The sequence below is a fragment of the Micromys minutus genome, assembly GCF_963924665.1.
Source record: "Micromys minutus genome assembly, chromosome: 20".
Classification (NCBI taxonomy): domain Eukaryota; kingdom Metazoa; phylum Chordata; class Mammalia; order Rodentia; family Muridae; genus Micromys; species Micromys minutus.
Genome location: NC_137955.1, coordinates 23,319,895 through 23,342,950, shown reverse-complemented (window position 1 = coordinate 23,342,950; position 23,056 = coordinate 23,319,895). Strand labels below are relative to the sequence as shown.

General features: G+C 40.6%; 1 protein-coding gene across 3 annotated transcripts in view; it reads right to left on the bottom strand.

The window, feature by feature from the left end:
* DAB2 (DAB adaptor protein 2) overlaps positions 1 to 23,056 on the bottom strand; it is a 50,699-nt gene that overhangs the window by 7,257 nt on the left and 20,386 nt on the right. The window contains exons 2-11 of one of the 3 annotated variants that reach the window (XM_080933517.1): positions 14,815 to 15,003; positions 13,737 to 13,876; positions 12,576 to 12,674; positions 10,519 to 10,650; positions 9,970 to 10,050; positions 9,194 to 9,220; positions 8,898 to 8,951; positions 8,450 to 8,512; positions 3,372 to 4,019; positions 2,236 to 2,392 (exon numbers count right to left, since the gene is read on the bottom strand). In XM_080933517.1, the coding sequence (XP_080789643.1) occupies positions 2,236 to 2,392; positions 3,372 to 4,019; positions 8,450 to 8,512; positions 8,898 to 8,951; positions 9,194 to 9,220; positions 9,970 to 10,050; positions 10,519 to 10,650; positions 12,576 to 12,674; positions 13,737 to 13,876; positions 14,815 to 14,905 (1,492 nt within the window). In that variant the 5' untranslated portion in view covers positions 14,906 to 15,003. The remainder of the gene's footprint in view (positions 1 to 2,235; positions 2,393 to 3,371; positions 4,020 to 8,449; positions 8,513 to 8,897; positions 8,952 to 9,193; positions 9,221 to 9,969; positions 10,051 to 10,518; positions 10,651 to 12,575; positions 12,675 to 13,736; positions 13,877 to 14,814; positions 15,004 to 23,056) is intronic. The other 2 variants (XM_080933518.1, XM_080933519.1) reach the window with 2 other exon arrangements.

The following is a 23,056-nucleotide window of genomic DNA, read 5'->3' as shown; positions in this document are numbered from 1 at the left end:
AATAATTGCAGCCATTTAGATGTAAATAAATAAGGTGGGCAGAGGTGGCTCATGCCTTTAGTCCCAGTGCTTGTGAGGCAGAGGCAGGAAGATCTCTGGGAGTTCGATGCCAGCCTGGTCTACAGAGTGAGTTCCAGGACAGTCAGGGCTACACATAGAAACCTTGTCTCAATAATAAACTAAAATTAAAGAATATAAATGGGAAACATCCATTATCACACTTCATCCTGAACGACTTTGCCTTTCCTTGTGAAACTGCTTAAGGGTAGCCATAGATTGTATCAATGGGAGTGCCATTCTGACTAAAGGAAAATATGACATTTGCCAAGAAGTAAGTGCTTGGCAAATCTGCATGTGTGCCAGCCTTCCTTCCCATCTCCTAGACTCAACCCATTATGCTTCTAAGACATTTATGGCCCAGCTAGAGAAAGTACGGGGAAAGGACCGAGGAAAAAGAGAGCATGGGCAAAAAGCATCAACTTTATTACCTTCTGAAGCTAGATCAAAACACAGGGTACAAGTCAAAGCCCAGGGCTTGGCTTCCTGCAAGCCTTTTACCCGCCCCCACAAGCTCCAGAGGAGACAGTTCCCCAGCTGGGTCCAGCGGAAGCCAGACCTACAACCTTCCATGGTTTGGCTGAGGATCACTGCCAATGGACAGGGGCTACACTGTGGGGCTCAGTTTGAGTTCCATGTCCAAACGTAGAAGAATCATCAGTATTCTGCAGTTGTATACCCCAAGGCCTCAACAGGGGCACCTCGCCAAAAAGCTTCACTTCGTCTGAATAAATTAACAGTTATAAGGTCCAGCTGTATCTTCAGGCTGACTTGTTAAATATTGGCTGCAAGAATCCTTCAAGGCATCGCTGTTAGACTACAGAGCTCTGGGAGGTGGTCTAGTCACAGGCCCTGAATGCAAGACCCCTGCCTTTCTATGAAGGAAAGATACTAGCTGTTTCTCTGCGGGCACAAAAGAGCAATGTCCAAAAGGAGGCCTCCAATGGGTGCAAAGCATTTAAAGAGAGTCTCTTGGTGCTCCAGCCTCCAGCAGAAGCCTGGAATCTACTGGCTTCTCGCCCTCACCTGTATTTCAGTCACCCAGCAGTAGTTACATCTCCGTATCTCTACTCCTGGCATGTTTTAGACAGACTTATCATGGCAGATACAAACTGCTCTCCTTTGCAGAAAAAAAAAAAATAGCAAAGGAGAGAACAGGAGAAATAAAGAAAAAAGATCGTGGTGACTGTCTCTGTTGAGCTTGGCCATGATCTCCAGCCCAGTTTTACCAGAGGCCAGAGAGTCCTTGATCCACGGTCTCCCACCACCCAAGTCGAATTCTGTTGGAGGTAGCACAGGTGCCAAGAAGCGAACAACGGGATTCCCCAGCGGGATGGCCACGGCTACTGTTAGGGTTTCTGAAAACTGAACTACGGAGCCTGCAAAGGGCCAGAGGCTGAGGAGAAAGAGTAACAGAACCCACTGGCAATCTGGCAATCCGTGTCCCTTCGCCAGTATCCTGCGGCAGAGGCTCGGTGGATCTGGCAAGCCAGAAATACATTTTAAAGCCAGTGCATTCCATTGTCTAACAAAACTCAATCTACGCCCCTTCTCTAGATTTAGTTTTTTTTCCTCTAGTATTTTACCTTCTATACTTAGATGCTCTTCTAGACAAATTATTGTTTATGAGTTGCTAAGATACAAGTATTTTAAAGCCAGATAGTCTTTCTCAGACCTAAGTGTGGGGTAGAGCCCAGAAGTCAGACTTTTTCTTTATGACTTAGCCTTGCTTCAAAGTTAACCTACACTCCCTCTGGGGCTCATAAGAGGGTCTGAGGAGACAGACCTCTATCTATCATGGTGAATGGCATAAATATACACATATTCTTACATTTGCTCCTTAGACAGTCCCCAAGGTTCTCCCAATCTATCTTCTTTTCACCATGGAAGCCAGTCAGACTGCAGTATTCTTTACAAACTGTCCCCTGAAAGCCTCGGCCAGCCCCTCAGGGACACACAATACTGAAAATAGACTTGTTGTCACATGGCAGGTCAGAGAGCTGAATTTCAGTTACAAAGCAGGAATGTCACAGGGCTGTGGGCTAAGCAGGTGTCAAAGTGAGAGGTATTGCTTGACATCTCCCATTTATTTGCCCATCAATATAGGAAGCGCCTTCCTCCCCTGGGTCATCATTAGGAGTAGTGACATCACATTTAATTCCAACTGTAGGAACTTACCTAGACCTACAAGGGGCCTCCCAATTGGGGCAGGATCATTGGCTCTGAAGAGATCCATTAGGGTCATCTGCGGAGCTGCAGGCTGTCCTGTGGGGGACATCTGGCCTGGAGGTTCTGAGGTAAAGATGTCTGAAGCAAGCAAGTCGTTTGCTGAAGACTGACAAAATGGAGAAGGGAGAAGAGTTATTCAGCAAGGAGGGCATTACAGCTTCCGTCTGTCTCCTACTGCACGCCCAAAGCTAAAACCTTCCTTCATTACTGGCATGTGATTACTTCCATCCAGGTAAATAACAGACCAAAGGTGAGGTGGGGGTTGGGGTGAGAGGGATAAAGGCACAGGGCTGCAGTGGGTAGACTAGCGGATACCGCCTTGGACTTGCAAAATGAAATGGTTTTTTTCTCATTTTCTCCTTTTGTGTCACTCTGGTCTCCACATTGGCTAAAACTTGGAGCTGGGAAAGAAAGGGCAACGGAAACCTAAATAATTGCACTCCTTCTGTTCAGCTGGTTTCCATAGAGATGACTCTACCTTCATCCTTAGGTAGATCTGCACATTCGTTTGAACGCTTGGGAAAATATCCTACAGTCACTGCACTTGGAGTCACTTTTGAATGAAGTTGGTAATAGTGGTCGTGTAAGTTTCTAAGTCAATGGGTTATTCAATCGACATTTACGTTTTCAAAGAGGAGGCAGACTTGAGAATTTTACACCACCACCACGGACATCAGTGACGAAGGGTGTGCGGGACGTGTGTTAGTGTGGGGACAGGACCAAGGGAATCACAAGAACTCTCACCCTCCCATCCCAAAACATGACAATTAAACTTACCAGAGGAACAGAAGCATAGCAGCATTAACAATGGAAAAAAAAAACAACAACAACTTGTGTTTAGTTTAGTATTAAGTGATAAGACATGCAAACGGAAAGCAGATGTGGCAAACACTGCGGGGAAGCTTAGGAAGAATGCTGGCTGGCGGGGGCATATTCCTGAAGGATTTAGTGTGTCTCATCCCACCTTCTATCTCTCAGCCACGCAGGAAAACTACAAATAGCAGCAAGGAAGAGAGCTTGCGTCACACCACCCTTCGGTACTGCGCATGCACTCTGCTAGTGGATAGGTGGAAAAGACAATTCACCTTAGCGGTCCTTCTGCCTCTTCCTGGTTTGGTACTTTGTGGAGGTGGGATAATGGCTATGGAGTCATGTGCTGAGGACTGGATAGAGCTTTCCAAGTCCGGCTTTACGCCATTCGGTACCGATAGTCCTTTGGGAGGGCTTCCCGCAAAAGGGTTCGGGGAAGATTTGATATGGAAGCCGTTCTGTTCTCTTTCAGAGACCCCATTTCTCACTGCTTGCTGGGTTTGCGAACTTGGATAGGGCCATGGGCCTCCCTGAGCTTCCTGTTTGCCAGTCCGGTTAGAGATCTGGTCAAATTGCTGACCAAAGTAATCAGTATCACCGTTCAGGGGCCCTTTACTCTGTGGAGTAGACAAGCTACTCAGATTCGCTTTCTTCTGATCTGGAGATGTGAGAGAATCAAACGAAGAGGGTGCCGATTGGTCTGTCTGTGCAAAAGGATCATCACGGAAAGGATCAGGATTAGGGGTGGGAAAGAAGCTGAGATTGGCAGAAAAGGCATTTTCAGGCAAGAAGGATGCCTGAGGCTTTGGTCGAGGGAGAGAACAGGAGGTGACTCCATTTGTTAAGAATGGATTTTCTCTTAAAGAGTTTTGATTGGTGTCGATTTCAGAGTTTAGATCCACTAACAGGATATCTTTGCTCTCCTAGCACATTTGGGGGAAAAAAGAGAGAGAAAGAGAGAGAAAGTGTTAGTCCATGTTATAATTCAAATGAGAAAACTACATCAAAATGACAAGGATTATCAGGACTCCTATTAGAACCTATTACCATCTCCCATCAACTCCCTACTTTTTTACTATGAGTTAATTCCTCGATCGGCCTGTGAGATGTACTCTCCATGGGGTCTGCCCTTCCTTTGATGAAATCATATTAAAATCACGCTGTCTGTAGTTTGGACATCCAAATGGGTTGGGTTCATTATCTGCACTGGTCCAACTGATATCTTTGAATTAAAAACAATTAAGATTTACTCTAAATGGATTGAATACAGTGTTTGGACATACGAACTGACTTCAGAAACCTGGTCCAGCCTCCTACCTGAGAAACACAGTAGGCAGTCCTTTGGATTGTACTTCCGGAAGTCTCTAACTAATTGCTTCTTTAAATAAGCAAACTGAATGGGTAAGACTCATATGTGCATCATGCGTATGTACTTGTATGGTGCTGGAAACTGAACCCAGGGCTCTGAGTATGCCGGGCAAGCATTCTACCACTGAATTCTATTTCCTAGCTGTGGTTGGGATGAAGTTTAGAGTGAGGTCTGAACGTGGCGGTCATATTGGGATGGCATCTAATCAACCACACACTAACCTCACGTTATATACTGTTAAGACACGGTTCCCTCAGTGGCAGCAGTGTTCTCACCTATTTATCCTTAAAGCCAGCTAGTAACTGAGAAGAAATACGGGGTTAGGGTGGAATTCCTCAAAGCATGCAAAAACACATAACGGTACTAATTCCATTCTCTAGAGAAAACTATAGATGTTAATTGTTTGGTTTCTCCATTCGCCTTATGAAAATTGTTGGCATCAAAGCTACCAAGTTAATCAATTTGACATGTTTTTATTCCAGTTCATAACTAATTACAGCTTACCCTGGGAAAGACCTTTCCAACTGACTTTGATCCATTAAACACTTAACTCTGTCAGCCATAGATTATAAACAATAAACAGTATCCAGCAGGAAAGGAGCTCAAGTAGATGTCTAGCATTAACCTGGGCGGAGTACTATTTTGATCACTGGGACAAGAACAACTTAAAAGAAAGCAGAACCTTTTAAACTAATAAGGACAAAAAGGGTTCAAAAGTCCCTGTTTTTTAAACAAAGAAAATGTTCCTTTTCTTTTTTGTGACCATAGAAGAGGCAACAAAATCAGGCCCAAACCATAGTCTCTCTCTTTAATCAATTTGACTTTCTTAACTGGAAAACATAAAATCAGTTTTTCTTTATTCTTCTTCTTTTTTTTTTAAAGGCTAGTTTTCATTTTACAACTAGAAGAATTCATTACAAGAGAGAGCTTAAATTTAAAAGCTTTTAATCAAACAAATGAATGGGGGAATTCTTCATGAGGGGGATCTTTAAGCAATCAAAACTTGGGATAAGATGCATTTGGGAAGTTTGATTTCGGTATTTTTTGTTTTGAGCCACCTCTCAGTTAGCAGTTGGGTGTTCACAGCTGGCAGAGTTCTCCTTTCCAGACACCTCAGAAGAAGTTTTTAGGACACCAAACAGGAGTCACAACGTTAGACTTCTGAATAGTCACCCTACAAGGAAAATGTATAAGGCTGTCCTCAGGTTAGGGCTGCTGTTGACCCAAGTTTAAGAGTAGACTCTGAGGTCGACTCCTGAGGTCAGAGCTTCATCAGTGTTTGGTTGGCCTGTTTGGTTGGCACTCTTGGCTACCATAGAGCACCTTCAGCCAGCTGTGAAAGTCAATCAAGTCACTTCTGCAAGAGGGTGTGAATGGGCAGCTAGCGTCCCAGAAATGGTTTCTAACCCAGGCCTCAGCACCACTGTTGGCTTCCCGCTCTTTCTTCTGTGCCTTAAAATCAGCTTCTTTAGATCGGTTTTCAGATTGCTACCCGGTAGGACCCCACTTGCTTTTACATACTACACGGTGTCCTGTACACTTCAACGAACAGCTCAAATTCAGATTCTTCTTCATGCTTTCTTACTGATACTTTATTTCTGCTCTACCTGTGTCTACCCCAATCCATGTCATGGGTGTACACGCATGTGCTTGGGTATACTATTTAAAATTCTTACCCTAATCTAACCCTCTCATGTTGTGTTTAATCTCTGTGTTGCTGGAAGTCTTTGTTGTTTCCTGAAGTCTTCAAGGGAGTCAGGGTTTTAAAGTTACAGCTCATGCACCTCCTGCCTTTCTGCTCTCCCCTTTACTCTTCTTCCGTCTGTGCCTCTGCGCCTTCTTCTCTGGCTTTCTCTTTACTTCTTAAACAGCGGGAAACATAACGCTTCCGTCATTTCACAAACACGTTCTCAGGGATGCCAGTGTATTATTCGTTTTGTTCATCCATTTGGGAGAAGCTACAGCCTCTTGGGGTGACTGAGGGAGTCTAAGTAATTTAGGTTTTTTTTTCCCTTACACTTCATATTTTTCAGAGAAGTTGTAAAAATTGAAAAAAAAAAATCTAGAGCATGCTAGTTTTACCAGAGGGATGTCTATTTTGTAACCATTACATATGGAGTCAATGTGAAAGAACACATTGACAAAATCTAACCAGCACATAATTAGCCCTAAACAACAACAACATAGCTTACCAGATATTACCTACTTTGATTAAATGTATTATTTTAACTTATTTTTAAACTAAAACTTAAATTTCTACAAATGAAAAACATTTTTAGTTTGAGAGGAATGGAATATAAAACTATGGCTTCCAAGCTGTTTTTCGCTGGTGGAATGCTTCCGAAGTGCACAAAGGCCAATCAAGCAGTCAGCGCCTTCTTGCTTCTTCCTCTGAAATTCCACTCATGTCTCGTGAACTTTTCTCTCTCTTGGAGTGCCTGTTTCAGAGTGACATTTGGGAAGGAGACTCCCACGGATACCGATTTCTTTCAAGGAGGGAGCTACTAATAAAGAATTGCCAAGACTGTTTATGAATCTTAAAAAAAAAAAAAAAAAAAAAAAAAAAAAAGCCCAGAGCTAGGATGGTCCTTCTAGTATCAGCTAACCTAACATGCCAAAAATCTTACCCTGAAAACAGTTAAGAAGCATTATAAAAAAAAAAAAAAGAAAGAAAAGAAAGAAAGAACAATGAGGAAGGACTCTCTATTTGAAAGACTATCCAGTAGTTCTAACTTCTCTACTATAGGCTCTGTAAAAATCTTGAGATGCCACCACACAGTGCAATTCCCACACAGAGAAGAAGGTACACAGTCCTCACTTCAGCTGACTTGTGAGTTTATGCAGTTAGGTTCTGCCTGCTGGACTTCTCTGCAGCACCCTGGGAAGGGAGACTCTTTCCCAGTCTCTCTCTCTGACTTACTTTTGTTCCTGAGATCATTTGCACATCACAAAGACTTACTTGATGATTTCTTGATGTCAAAGTCTTAGCCAGCCATGTCCCCCATTATTGTATATGTACTAATTCTATGCCCCATTACTGTATATGTACTAATCCTCTACCTCATTACTGTATATGTACTAATTCTCTCCCCCATTACTCTATATGTACTAATCCTTTCTCCCATTACAGTATATGTACTAACTCTCTGCTCATCTAGTTATTGCCTTGTCATCCTTGAGGCTCAAGTCTGGAAACTCCCTTAGAAGCAGTATCTGAATCTGCACACTAGGTGAACATACTGTAATTAGCATCATTTGGTTGGCTCTGTCATTAATCTTAGCACTAGCCAGAATGGTTGATGATAATACCAGCGTGTCTTGATGGCTGCTATGCCTTGCCCATAGAAGATGCTCAGGAAACTAGGAAATGTATAGTAGAAGTTGAGGGAAGTCATTCGAAATGACATGAGCATTTCTGTCTGAGGTCTGCCTTATAGAAGATCTAAAGAATAAGTCACAGATTCATCTATAAGTCAATCTGCTATATCATAATGCTCTATAATGATGGCCAATCTTCTAAAACAAAGAGACTTTTGTTAATCATCAAATGACTCTTAGTTAACTATTAGTGTCAGACTCATGCTGCTAAATTGGAAAAAAAAAAAGAAAGGCAGATAAAATGAAGAAGCTAAGACAACTTAGGATTTATCATTTAACAAGCATATTTCCTTCAAATTGACTTATGCCAAGAATTAGAATCTAGCATCTTCTTCTGATCCCAGGTTATTACCAAGAAGGACTACACTGACTATAGAGTAGCAGAGATTTAATCTCTATGCTATACTAATATATTTGGATTAGTAATAGTAGGTTCCTATGGTCACTGAAGATCCAAATTATTTTTCTAGCAATCACTTCTATATCATGAGTAAAAATCAAGAAATTCCAAGCTTTCATGAAATGCTCAATCTTTCTGGTTAAATGTAAATTTGGATTATAGATGTCATTTCCATTATATTGCAAATTTAAAAATGAAACACTTACTGTTGGACTATTTAGGTCAGGAGGTGTAGACATGTCCCCAAACAAATCCATCTGGTCAACACCCTTAAAAAAGTATTTGGATTAGATTCAGATGTGTCTACTGAAAACCAATTACTTTGTCTATCACTGTAATTGTTTGTGTCCCAAAATATAGAAAATAGTTGTCACAATCGGATTGTAGTTGAAATACAAATTTGATATTAAGCTACTTATGTCAGGAAGGGTAGGCTTGTTCCCAAGCATATCACTCAACACCTTAAAGAAGTACTGTATTAGATTCTGGTGACTTACTGAGAATACTGTGTTGTAGATCAATATAAATATTACATGAAAACAGCATCCCAATTGAATTTTCCTATGGATTCAATACAGGTCCAGTATTATCAACATCTACAGGAGGTAGAAACCCATGTTCAAATGAGTAAGAATCACAAAACATCAAACATACCAGCTTTAGTTTGTTAGCTTGATCATCAAGGGTCATTAGGGTCTCACTCCCATTCTGAAAATCAAAGGCAAATATTAGAGAGTTCAGTTGATGAAGTAGCCCCACAGAATTTATTTCCCTGCCTGATTACCCCCCATTAAGCTGTTACAGCTTGGTCTCTAATAATGTAACTATCTTCTGTGAAAAGACTGGTCCCTAGCCCAGAGGATCAAGTCAGGAGGGGAAAGTGCTCCTGCAGATAGTAAACATGGCTTCTACACATCACACTCATCACAAGAAGTATGAGGCAGCTTTACCTCTTCTGCTTTGTTGGCTTCTTCAACCTGAAAGGAAAGACACAGATTCAGTGAGCTTGGGAAGAGAGTTGATAAAGAAACAAACACATCCTGATTCATAGGTAAAAGGAAGAAAATCTTGTATATTTTACTGTGTTTCCCCTCCTCCTTTGACATAGATACTGGATTTGTATACTTTCTAGAATTAAGCTAGGTTGCTGTGCTGGCTTGAACAGGAATGGCCCCATAGACTCATGTGTATGAATGCTTGTCCACAGGGACTAGCACTATCAGGAGGTATGGCTTGTTGGAGTAGTTGTGGTCTTCTTAGAGGAAGTATGTCACTGATTGTGGGGTTTGAGGTCTCATATGCTCAAGTCTGGCCAGTGTGACAGTCTCCTTCTGCTGCCTGCCAGTCAAGAGGGATCTTCCAGCACCATGTCTGCCTGCGGAGCACTGTGTTTCCTGCCATGATGAGAATGGACTAAACCTCTGAAACTGTAAGCCAGCCCCAAGAGTTGCAGTGCTTGTGACATCTCTTCACAGCAATAGAAACACTAGCTAAGACCGTTGCTCTGTCAAGTCCTGAAACTACTTCAAATGTTGTACAAGACGCCAGAGACAGCAAATCAGATATGCCCAACACAAAACCCTACCACTGTCCTGCTAAGAACAACAGACAATTCTAGACTCGGAAGGAGAGAAAACAAACTCTTCAGATGTGGCATGCAATACTAAACATGGCCCTGAGTATAGTTTTCAATCCAATAGTATAACTCCTATCAAATAGTACTTGCCTTTTTCTTTTCTTCTTCCTTTTTCTTTACATTATAGATAACTTGAAAAAGGTCTTTAAGATCAACGACTAATGGCTCAGCCTGAAACAATAGAAAAAGCATCAACAACATTTTGTTCTTTCCTTGCCAATATTCAGTTCTCATTAATATGTTTTATTCCCACTTGAGATTGCTTACAACCCTTCCCTGTCTTATAGAGGATTGCCATCCTCAGATAACTAAAGAACACAGGGTTAATAAATGTTTCATTAATGTTAAGAACATAGTTACCATAACAGAATTTTTCTGGGTTTCTGGGAATAAATCGATACTCTTCTAAATTAATTAATAGCAATAATAGTCAGTCTATTCTCATGATTCTTTTGCCACACAGGAGTATCGGTAACAATTTAAATAGATTCTTAGGCAAGAATCATTTTCTGAATGATGATTGTCCTAAAGAACTAGTACTGGCCTAATGCACTGTTTCCAGCAAATACTGTTGAATAATAAACACTTCTATTCTCAACAGAGGACCAGACCTCAGGTGTATTATGCCTTAAAGCTTACCTGTTGCCCTGTTTTTATAGCAAAAAACTGATGCTGGCCTTCTCCTCCACACACATAACCGAATGCTCGATTGTCTGTCACGTCTCGAGCAATGAAGGAAATCTTATTTACTGGATGTTCATGCTCTATTACCTTAAGGAGACCATAAAGAACAACACTGAGTAATAAAGAAACAAGTGTGGAGGGATATACAAAGAGTTTAAAGCTTTGGAAGATTTTCTTGTCTTTGGTTCAAGGCTAGATCTCGATTTATCTTTGCTAGAAAAGGCTCCAAAAAGGATAAATAGAAAACAAAAGTAGAAAAACATCCTTTCTAAAAACATAAGTACTTAACTCTCTCTATCCAAAAGGTAAATTGCTGCCTGCAACGAAGGACTAAGGGGAGGTTCAATGGTTTGTGAACTTAAGAGGGAGCAAGCAACCCTTGAACCAACCCAAGTTGAGCTGGGTGTGATGTGGCCTTTATAGTCCCTGGGAATTGGGCGCAAGGCATTTGTTTACCTTATGACTCTAAGACTCAGGCAACACAACAAGATTGTATCTCAAAACCAGCTGACCAACTAACCAAACACCTGAGCAAATATTTAAAGCAGAGCCACTCCCCACAATAAAAGAATGACAAGAAGAAAAACCAAAATAAAACAAGACTTCAGTAGGCCTATCCTAGGTAAATAGCAAACTAACAAAATAACAGTCTAAGCTGGTGGGTAGGATCCTTAGACAACAAAGACCCATCAGTATTTTCATTGAAACGACTGAACCCAGTAAATCCTAGAGGCATGAAACACTGCCATAGCATATTTAACCCGTCCTAGAAGGACCCTGTTCTTAGAAGTCAAACAGAGACTCTACTTGTTTATTTCCTCTCTACCCCCACCACCCTCTCTCTTAAACCTTTCGAGAACACACCAGAGTTTAATTCCTCAAAGGTGGCAAAATGTGTCTTGAATTTTATTTCCAAATGCCTACGATCACTGCAAAGGTAAGTCATGATACTTCTAAAGTATTGAGTTCCATTTGACAACTACCCTTTAGTGTACAAGACAGTTAGGGCTGTCAAATGAAGATTTTTGCAAAGCAAAATTATGTTATATGGTTTCCTATAGAAGTTATGAATGTATATTTATCATCTTATGTGTATATTAAAATTAACTTACTAAAGGGGTCATATTTGAAGAAGAAAGGAATAATGCTTATGAGAGAAACCTGTCACCATTCTCTGGAGGACTTGATATTAAAAAGTTGTCACGGGCTGAAGGACACTGATACAAACCATGATACTTGAGGACCTAAGGACCATCCAGTTGAATGGGCAATTACAATGGTGCCCTGGCTCTAAGTCTTGCAGATATTTTGCATATTAGATAATGGGTTGGGAAAGCATCTTGTCATAGTGTCTTGCTATGCATAGCAGAGTTACCAATGACACTCTTAAGTGAATGACTCCTACCATGTTCTATGGAATAAAGGAAAAGTACCACAGAAGACTTGAAATATTGTAGCTGTTGTGTACTTATCAGAATAAAGTAAACAAACAACACAGAAGCAACACTGACTCCATGATAGAACAATGGCTACCACAAATAGAAAAGAAAGAAACAAACAAAGAAAAAAAAAAAAGCAAAGAATAAAAGATCCACTGAAAACAACAGTCAAGAAAGCTACATCTTCAGGTTGGGAAAGATGGGGAAAGAGAGATAAAAAATATTCTAGAGGTTTTGAACTAGCTGCACAGTTCACACATGATCAACACATTAAAATAAGCTAGGTATTAAGATTAATCTAGTGTAATTAGATTAATTAATCTAATTAATTAATCTGAAGTTCCAAACAAATACCATGCAACAGCGGGAGCACACTTGAGTTCAGGATCTCATTTACATCTCTCATAGGAAATGAGGTTCAAAAATAGGAGACCTTGCCTCCTCTGGTTTTATTGCCTGTTTTGGAGAAGTGGTGCATAGCATTTTTCTTTTCCCTACTTTGAAGAAAGAAAGGAAGTTTCCCACTGGAAATCAACTATGGTCAGACTCAGGTGGGTAAGCCCACATTCTTACCCCGGTTTTCTCATCAATAATTTTTATGCCAGACAGGGAAATGTTGACCCAGATTCTTTGCTTGTGTTGTCCCTGAGAGCGACCAGCTGCTGCCATTCCCTGGTGAGATTGGAAAAAAAAATGTATTTTAAAGTATTCTATAATACTTGTGATGACAAAACTTAGAAAGACAAAATGCTTTGCTTTTAGCTTGTATGGCATCTGTGAAAGGATTAAGCACCTTTCATCAAGGGTAATTGGATGGTGTAGAAGACATATGTATTTCTTCTAGGGATAGGAATGTAGCTTAGTGAAAATGTGCTTGCCTAATACGTACAAAGGCATAAATTTAATATCTCTAACACACACATTGAAGCTGGCTCACCTAAACCTTGTACTGTTTAATTAGGTCCACAAGGTAGCATACTACAGAAATTTAAATCCCGAAGCACTGGGCCTGGAGAGATAGCTCAGTTGGTAAAGTATGTCATACAAGCAAGAACACTCAAGTTTGACACCCCAAGAACCCACATAAAAGTTGCATGCTGTGGCATACACCAGGAACTTCAGTGCTGGGGAGGCAGACTGTAGCATCCCCAGACACTGCTGGTCAGCCAGTTTAATCAAATGGTAAGCCTCAGGTGCCATGAGATACTGTCTCAAAGAGTAAGGTAAATGATAATTAAGGCAGGCATTCATTGTCAACCTCTGTCCACACTCATGTGCACACATGCACACAAACAAATTCACAGGTAGAGTCCTGTGTTTTATCTGGTTTTTACTCTTGTAAGGCAAGAGCCTTATCCACAGAGTCAGCAACCTAGTCCCTGTTCTGTGTCTTCCATGCAGAGGACCGATCACTCACAACTGCCCACAGCATTTAAAATCATTTCAGGATGGAAAATTTAGGGATGGAGCTTTGCTCATCCAAGTGCTGAGTTTGCCCACATGAAAAGGTTCCCAGAATCTTGCTATCCTTGGTGAAAGAGGAATTCTAGTACAGGACTCAAAAGATACAGACTAACCCTGGCTTCCCTGACAAGAAAACACTGGAGGATCAACCTGTGGGTAGAATCAATGTGAATAGAAAAATCTTTTCTAATCATGTAGACATGAGTTGGTGAGAGCTAATAGACTCCCCCTTCCAGACACTTGGTTGAGACAATGATTTCTTCCCCTTACCTTGAGTTTCATCATAGAGTCCTGACTCATTTTGTCTCCTCTCGCATCAGGTACATCATCGATACCAATTAGCTTGGCCTTGTATTTTACACCATCACCTTTGAACCTGGCCAGCAGATACTCATCTGTCTTTTCAGAACCTAAGGAGTAAGAAGAAGTGCATGATACAGCTTATATTTAAATCTCACCCTTAGGTACGATCACACAGGTTTGGTATCCCCTCCAAACTGAATACTGCAAATCTCGATTATACCACAGTGGTTCATACATGGGATCTCCACTGTCTTATTCTTTTGAGCAAAATCATGTTTATAATATCAACTGTAGAATTGAGATAAGGAAAAAAATAAAAGTGAGCAAAAAAAAAAAATCCCACTTCCTCAAGGCACAAAAAATCATATGAGAAATTCATGACAATGCATGAACTGGGAGTTGAGAATAGTCTTCAATGGAGCTTTGTTTTGAATGAATGTTAGAAAAATGGCATATTCTGTTTGGTGAAAGAAAAAAATTAAACCACCAAACAATTTTCTAATATTTTTAAACCACCAATAAAACAAAAGCGAACTGGCAATAAATCACCATGACTACAAGTAGAAATTTGTGTTTACTTTCTCCTCGCAAATGGCCTGTGCAGTCTCATTCCTAGCGCTGAAAGACCAGCCAAAGCTAAGAGAAAGGTCATGGTATCTTCTCCAGCTCTGGCAGGCTAACACTTGAATACTATCTACAGTACTTAAAGCCAAACCTATCTAAGAAAGTCAAAAGTTTGCTATTTCAAAAATGGTGATGTCCATAAAACAAAGTTGCAAATGAATTACTGAAAGACTGCTATATAATAATTATGGTTGTACACTTAACCATATATTTTAAACAAAATAACTATTTAAAAAAAGACATATGATTAAATAAAATGCTATGAAAATTTCCTAACTGGACCTAAGTTGGTACAACCGGAGATGCAGAAACAAGTCTACATGAGGCAAACCAATTACTTGTGCCAAAAAAGAAAGAAGTAAGAACTTGTGACTCAGCTCCTGTGGTAGCCAGACAACAGACAAGAGCCGGTTTCCCATACCTTTCTTCTTCTCCTTCTTTGATGGCGCTTTCGGTGCAGCCTGTTGCTCAGGCTGACCATTGGTTGTGCTTGTTTCTACTTCGTTAGACATGGCAGGAAGGTAAGGAGAAAACCCAGCAGCAGACACTCACGGATACCTGGCAATCCCTGATGGGTAGATCTCACATGAATATAACCCACAATACGCACCTGTAGAGGAACGACATCAGGATGCAAAATTATAACAAACCTAAACCTCAACCAACCATGTCCACGGGGGCCAGTTTGTTGTTGTATATGCTTGTTAATTGTACATGCTTGCCAACCCTTCCCTATCAGACGGGAACTTGGAAAGCAGTTCCCTTTGAAGCTCCCAGGATGGGCAAAGATTGTTTGGTAAATTTTTTCTTCAAGCACTTGAATTCTGGTAGCATTTAATGATTACCTAGTCAAGCAACTTGTTTTAGAACTTTGGCATAAGAATCTCTAATCAAAGATAGGGATCACAAACTGGTTAGGTTTCATAGCAAAACAGAAACATACCTCCTGAGCTCGATAAGATTGTAACTGACGTTTGAAAGTAAATGTTAGGCGTTTCATTATCTACAAAATTGCTTAGATAGCCAGTTGTGCTCTAGGGGTACAGAGGAGGACTTGCCACCTGGTTTGTATTCCCAGTACCCCTCAAAGTAGAAAAGAGCAGTGTTATTACTATGCTGATAGATTTAAGAATCTATTATTAAGGTTCTACCTATGACCCACAGTGCCGTATAAGAGCTGTGATTTAAATACCTCCATGGCTGGGTGGGGAGGTGACAGAAGTGCTGGGAGTCAACTTGATAAGCAATGTAAGTCAGACTCAAGAAGGTAGTCACTGAATCTTCTCTCTCATATATAGGAATGAGGGAAGAAAGAGAAAATATCACATATTTCTCTCTTATGTGGAGTCTAGCTTTAAACATATAGATCTAGATCATATATGTGTGTGTATATATGTATGTGTATTTATATGTAAATGTACATGTATATGTGTATATATGACATAAATTATGTATATATGGCATGAAAGCATAAAGAGGAATAGCTAATAGAGGGAGGGGCATAGCTTACAGAAGTTTGGGAGGGGGAAGATAGCGAGAGTAACTAACTACAAGCAAAGTGCCACGATCTATACGCACAAGACTGCCATGATGAAATACATTGTTTCAGATGCTATTTGAAAAAAAATAGTAATATAAATAAATGGCTTCCACTTCTTTCCATCAATTTTCTTGTTTATCTGAGAATGTATGGGTATCTCTTCTACAGCTCAATGAGTATATTAATAAATGCCTTTATGCTGTTACTCAGCACTAGCAACTTCCAAACAGTAGCTGCTTCCCAGGCTTTTCCCAAGGCCTCCCTGTGTGTTACAGGAGAGAAAACCAGCCACTGCACAGCATACAGGGGTAAACTAATGTTTCACAGGTTCTTTTACCACGTGGCATTCTAGAGGAGCTTAAAAGTGTGAACAATCTACAACTATAGAGCAAAGGTGGAGAAGAGACTCTATTTGGTTGAGAAGCTTACTGTAAAACTGTCTTTGGTCTAGGACACTCCCTTGCTTCAGAAGCCTCTCTGTTCTCTGTCCCCAACATGGAGCAATACTAACAACCACACCTACTGCACAGGAATACCTGCTGTCTTGTGGTCATGGAAGATTAACAGAATTAATTCAGCTTCCCAAGGCACAGAGGTTTCACTACCTGCCAAGTAACAGACCAGCTTCTAGCCAACACAGGATGGTTCAGAGCAGAGTCCTTGACAAACCAGTGATGAATCTTATCTTAGAAATCACATCCTTGTTACAAGAGGTGTTTTACTGTATACAGGTGGTGGGCCATAAATGTATATCTAAGACATGGTTCCCCAAGTCTTAGATTGTCTTGGATTTGGGAAGGGATCTAAATAAATCCAATGATTTACGCCCTTATTGTTAAAGGGTAGAGAGAGGTTTGAGGGAAAGAGACTCACAAAGCAGGTGGGAACATGATCCCAAACAAGGGGCTTGATTTGATGTGTCTGCCAACCAAGGAAAGCCAAGTGACAGCTAATACCCACCTGAAGCCTTTAGCATAAACTCAGAATGGGCTCTACCTCAAAGCTTCCATAAGCAACCAAGAATGTCACGTCCTGATTTTGGATTTCTTGCCTTCAGAAGGACTGTGGCAATCACTTTCTCTTGCATTAAGCCACTCACCCATTTTTAATAATCTGATGAAGCAGACATGAGTTGTGCACACACCACCTATATTTTGTGTGCTTTCATTGATTCTTGGTGATTCTTGGTGGCATGATAAATGATTCACTTCGTTACATCTATTCTGTTTAAATCTTAAAGCTCTTTTCTTAATCTCAGAAGATTTACTACAAACTAAGCCGAGGGGAAACTGAGTTCTTCTCTAAGAAGACACACTAGGGCTCATTCTCCCACATGGTTGGTTTCCGTCTCTCCAGTGAGTCCCCAGTCGTGCTCAGACATCATCTTATAAAGAAAGAAAATACTTTAGTGAAACCTAGTCATCATATGATTATTTTATGTGATTTTTCAAAAATAAACTTGTAAAATGAAAGCTTGATACTTTGTGTCTTTTTCCCCCCAATTTCCACCGCCCTCAAAGGCCTGTTTGTCTCAAACACTTTGCTGATGGTCTCCTGACACACCCAATTACTTTCCTTTCCATCCATTTGAGTAGTTCCGTTGTCTCAGCTTCAAAACCTTCCTCTTCCATCAGACTTTATAGTGTGGGGGGTCAGTTTACTGCAAACACTTCTACTTTGCCACCTGGTGGCACTTGAGCTCAGCATACTAGAGGGAAATAGGTTGTCAAGCTCAAAGAGAGGACCAAATCCAGCTTTCCGACTGGCTTGGACTTGCATATCTAGCCTCATCATGTGCCCCTTGGTTGCACCAGCCTCAGTCTTCACTGTTCTCTTTAGCGTTAGGGTCTAAGGGACTCAGAGCACAGGGCTTCAGCATTAGCTGAGCATCCTCTCTTCTCAGAGGTCTGAGAGTCCCAGAACACATAAGCTCAGGTCCTGCTCTTTTTCTCATACATGTCCATACAATGGACACACAACTTTTCTCAAATTTATGTCTGTATCCGCATTTATACATTTTTAAAAAAACTGTATTGTACTGGGGTTTGTGAGCTATATATCTGTATTTTAATATATCTGTACTTTATATATTTTTAATTTTCTAGGCCAAGAACATGAGCCCTAAGAATGTTCTCCTGAATAGAATGCATATTATTCTGTTTATGGGAGGCACCTGGAGCACCTGTGGATTATCCCTTCCAATCTGCCTTGCTCAGGCTAGTGTGACGTTGACTTCAACAATGCTCCTGTGGACAGTGGAAGTAAGAGAGATATAAACCAGGTGGACTTATAGGCTGAGAAACTGTCACAGATATCAGAGTTTATTGCCCACCCCAGAAGCTCACTGTCACGTCCTCCAACAGGATATTGTTTTCTCACAAGGAAATACTTCCCTAACCTAACATTGTTTTTTAAAGCTTAGCTTAGCAATTTTGACTCCAGTGTATTATAATTTTAAAGAAATCTGAGAAATGCCACAAAGCACTCTGATCCATCTAAGAAGGGGGGAATGGTGGCTTGCTTGACATGTGGGTTTAGTCATAACATACATGACACACCAGGCTATAACTCAAAGCCGTATCAAGGGATGGCTTCCTGGGTCCAATTGGAAAGGGCATAAGCTGAATAGAATTACTTGGTGAGAAGTGTTTTTATAAACAACTCCTTTGCCTCAGACACCGAAGACAACTATTTGTGTGCAGGAAACACTGAAGATTACCCTGCACACACCAGGAAAGTCCTCCCTGCACACACCAGGAAAGTCCTCCACTGACACTGGATCCTTGCTCCTTTGTCCTTTTTACTGCACTATTTTGAGTTCAAGTCTCACTAAGTCACTCAGACTGGCTTCAAGCGCACTGTGGGCTTTGAAACTGTCACTGTCTGGCTTCAGCTTCCCAAGTCTTGAGTAGACTGTGCCAGCAAGCTTAGATAAGGCACAGCTTTGATGACACTGTCATTGTCATAAAGGTATTTGGCTTCCTTTGAGTATATACCCTTTACTGTTGAGGGAGAAACAGTAACCAAAGAGGAAAATAGGGACGAAAAACTTTGTTATGAACTTCTGAAAGAATGGACTCATATGTTGAATTATAGATAGCCTTTCACTTACAGCATCGTTCCATGGTTCTTGTTTAAGGAAGGGAGAAATTATCTAGTATTGGTCAGTAAAAGAAAAGGATTACATATGAATATATAAACAGAGTTGTTTTTTTTCCCCTTTCTGGTTTTCTAAAGCAGGACGTTTCCTTCATTAGAAGATTGAAAAGAGAAGTAAGGTCACATATCTGCAGGGAAAAAAATTAAAGAATAGAAAGCTACCCTAAATCCTTGGCTCCTTAAGGCATCATGTAGAATTCGAAACAGTACGATTAGCACACTTGAAGACATCTAAGTTGGATTTTTTGGACTCCAGACAAGTAACCTGAAAATGGCCTCCTTCCATGGCACTAAACTCAGATGATTTTGGAGCTTGCAACATCTTTCTTGGTTTCTGAGAAGCTCTAAGGGATGTACAACGGAAGGATGCATGAGTCATCTTTGAATGACTATGTCATTTGCACTAATAAATGTCAGCTATAGTTTGTTTTGTCCTTAAAGTGACTCATAGCATTTTGCAACCTGGAAAAGCCAGCACAGTTGGACAATTGTTAGTCTAGGCTTTATAAGGGCAAAAAAAAAAAAAAAAAAAAAAAAAAAAAAAAAAAACCCTAACTGACACCTTAAAATTGCTTGTTCTTCCATCTTATCAGGAGGACTTGAACTGGTGTCTCAGTGGTAATCCTTAATGTCTGTGAGGTTCTGAAGCAACACCATAACACAGTTTTACAGGTCTTCTGACCTGCACCTCTAACCTACCTCCTACTCTAAATATACATAATAGGCAGGCATTTGGTCAGAATCAAGATGCTAGAATAACTTTGTTAAAGACTTGACAGTAGCCACTTTCCACACATAGTAGAGAATCTTATTTCAAAGTCTAGGATCATATGATATAAACACACAATAGAGTCAGCATTCCTTATTCAATGTTCTACATCTGTGCGTTCAAAAAACTGTTGATCAAAAATAGCCAGAAGAAAATCATCTGTACTGAATATGGAATATGCACAGACACTTTTTAAAAAAAATTACTTTTCCCTGAATATAACAGAGTAAAACTATTTGCCTAGCATTTACATTATATTAGGTCTTATTAATACTCTAGAGATATTTTTGAAATACACTAAAGAAATGTAGCAGATGATTTGGAACAAACCATGTACGTAGGGTTTTGGACATCAAAGAATGTTTAGAATTGTTGTGGAGGGGGAGGATCTTTGAATCAACCCACTGTGGACATAGGTGAATGTCCATACAACAAGATGCTAAACTGTGGACATAGGGGAATGTCCACACACCAAGATGCTAAACTGTGTAAAAAGTGCTTCTATTTTAGGAATAATAAATGCACCGAAGAACACAAAACAACCATGGTAAGCCACTGAGGTCAATACTGAATTTGCTTTCCTCCCTTCTAACGTGTTTTTCTTTTGTCATTTGCTGCTCCCAAATCCCACCAACCTTTAACCTGTATTTTCAACTGTTCACGATCCCAAGGACTCTTTTTTAACATATCACTTACAATTCTCACAGAGAACTCCATGGAATAGACATGGTGAAGCAAGTTAAGGAGATGTAAGAAAGCAGCGCAAACAAACATCTTTGCTCTGCGTGCCCAGAACTTTGTACTGGACAGGGGACATGCTTCCCTATCCGTGACCACTCTGCCTGCTCCAGCTGAAGTACAAGACAGGACGTGTGAACTGCTAACCTGTAAGCCAGACCTCTGGACCAATGGTAACAAACACCTGCTCCACTGTCTTTGAAGTAACCTCTGAGAAAACACATTGAGATGTTGCACTAACTTCCCGGGCTTGTTGAAGGACTTCCTCACCTAACTGCTTTTGTCTTTATAATTCTACAGTGGCAGGCTATTCTTCAAGGGCTCACTGAGCAGACAGTAAGGTTTCTTTGGATCAGAAAGATGGCTCAGCAAAAGGTAGTTACTCAGAAAATCCGATGACCTAAATCCAATCCCTGGAACGCACAGAAAAGTAGAAAGAGGAAAATGACTCCTGGAGTTGACCTTTGACGCCACACACTGAGTTGGCGCATATACGACCCCACACACATCATACATGCACACATGATACATGCACACGTGCACACTCACACCACACAAAAGATTTTTGCATCTTGTTAATTTGAGTAATTAGACTATGCTAATGTATACTCAAAAAAAGTCCTGGGGAGACATTCTTGTACGTATTGAGTACGGCATCATTCCTGAGTAATACACATTAGACATTTCCGTACAAGTTATGCATGGTCAGTGAACATATACCTAGAGAGCTGAGGGTGCAAGGCAGAGTCAGAATCGAAAGCCTTGAACTAAGTTTATTCCAATATTTAGAAGCAAGACAAACTAAAGAGTTCCCCAGTCCATTATAAAGAAGAGAAGACATTTCAGGTGAGAGTTTAATATTGAAAGTCTCATCTGCCTAGGGAACTGTAGGTTTTCTTGTTTTGTTTTGTTTTAACTGGAAGGATTGCTATGAGTTTGGGACCATCCTGGGGTACATGGTGAATACCAGGACAGTCAGACCTATAGGACTCTATAAAACTAGTAAATAAAATACAAACAAAACAATAAAACAAGCAACAAAACAACGAGCCAATGTTTAACAAATGCAGTTAATGGTTAAGGGACAGTGTGGTATCCAAATGCCACGTGTTACATTGCATGGTAGCCACCACAGCCTTTCCACAGAAGGTGTTTCAATGGTCAGCATCTTAAAACATAGAGAGAAGCACTTTAGTTGGGTGAAAGGGTGAGAGGATATACCAAAGTACCAGCTAGCCACCTCCTGCCTCACTCTGGTGTTCTCGTGGGATGCAGGGACAGGGTTTATCCTGAGTTACTACCACCTAGCTGGTTTCTTTTTTCTTTTCTTTCTTATTCTTTAATTAATTTAAAATAGTTTTTTTAATAATTAGGAACCTGAAGGCAAAGAAAACTGTATGCATTAAAAGCTGCCTGGGATAGAGCTAGTACCAGGAAAACTCTAGTTCCCAGTAAAAGACACTATTCCTGGAGGGTATATGTGTCGTTTTTTAAACTTTGTTGTTTAAAGCAGACTATGCAGAGCTCATTACATAGGGGCTCTAGCAAGAAAGTCTTCTGGGACTAGAGGTGCGATGTAGCTTGGGCAGAGAATGCAGAACCGAACAGAACCAAACCAAACCAAACCAAACTACACTAAACCAAACCAAACTAATTTGTTTAGTAGACATAGCAAGAAAAAAGCAAGAAAGCAACTTAGCTAGGAGTTTTATAGTCTTCTTCTCTGAACCAAAGCAGAAAAAAGGTTAAGGGTTTTTGCACCATCTCATTCTACACTGTCACTGGATTCTTTCCCATCCCCCACTCCCCACCCCTGCCCAAGCAGCAGAAATCATATTTGGTCAAATTGGCCTTTGGATCTGGCTGTTTTGGCTAGGTCTGAGACACATCTCACAGATCAAAGACTTTAAATTTAGTTCTTAGTCTAGTACACTCTCTACTATGTAGTACCTTGGCCTTTTGTCTTGCTTCTCTCTCTCCCTCTCTCTCTGTCTGTCTGTCTGTCTGTCTGTCTCTCTCTCTCTCTCAGCATGATATTTTAAAAAGTTCCCAGTTTTGAAACTGATAACATTTAATGTTTTAGACTCATTTCGTTCTTTCCTGACTTTGTGCCTACCCTCAGCCTTTTTCATTTTAAAAACAATTTTGTATTAGGGACATCTCCCTTCAGAGCTGAAGGAAGTAATCAACATAATTGGTGCTTGGGGGTGGGAGTGTTAACTTTTAAAGGAGCTTTGTGTACCCATATTAAGGCCCCTTCTCTAGACTAGCCGCTCCACCCAACTCACCCGGAGTGTGGAGTGTCTGAAACATATTTTCAGCTTAGACCAAAGTCTCGAGTTTATGGTTAGTTTTCTGCTGTAATTTCAGTCGATTGTTTTAGTACCCTGGTTGTTGTTTACACACTCAACCTCTTGTCTCCATTAGCAGGGAAAAGCCAGAGCAAGCAGTTTTGCT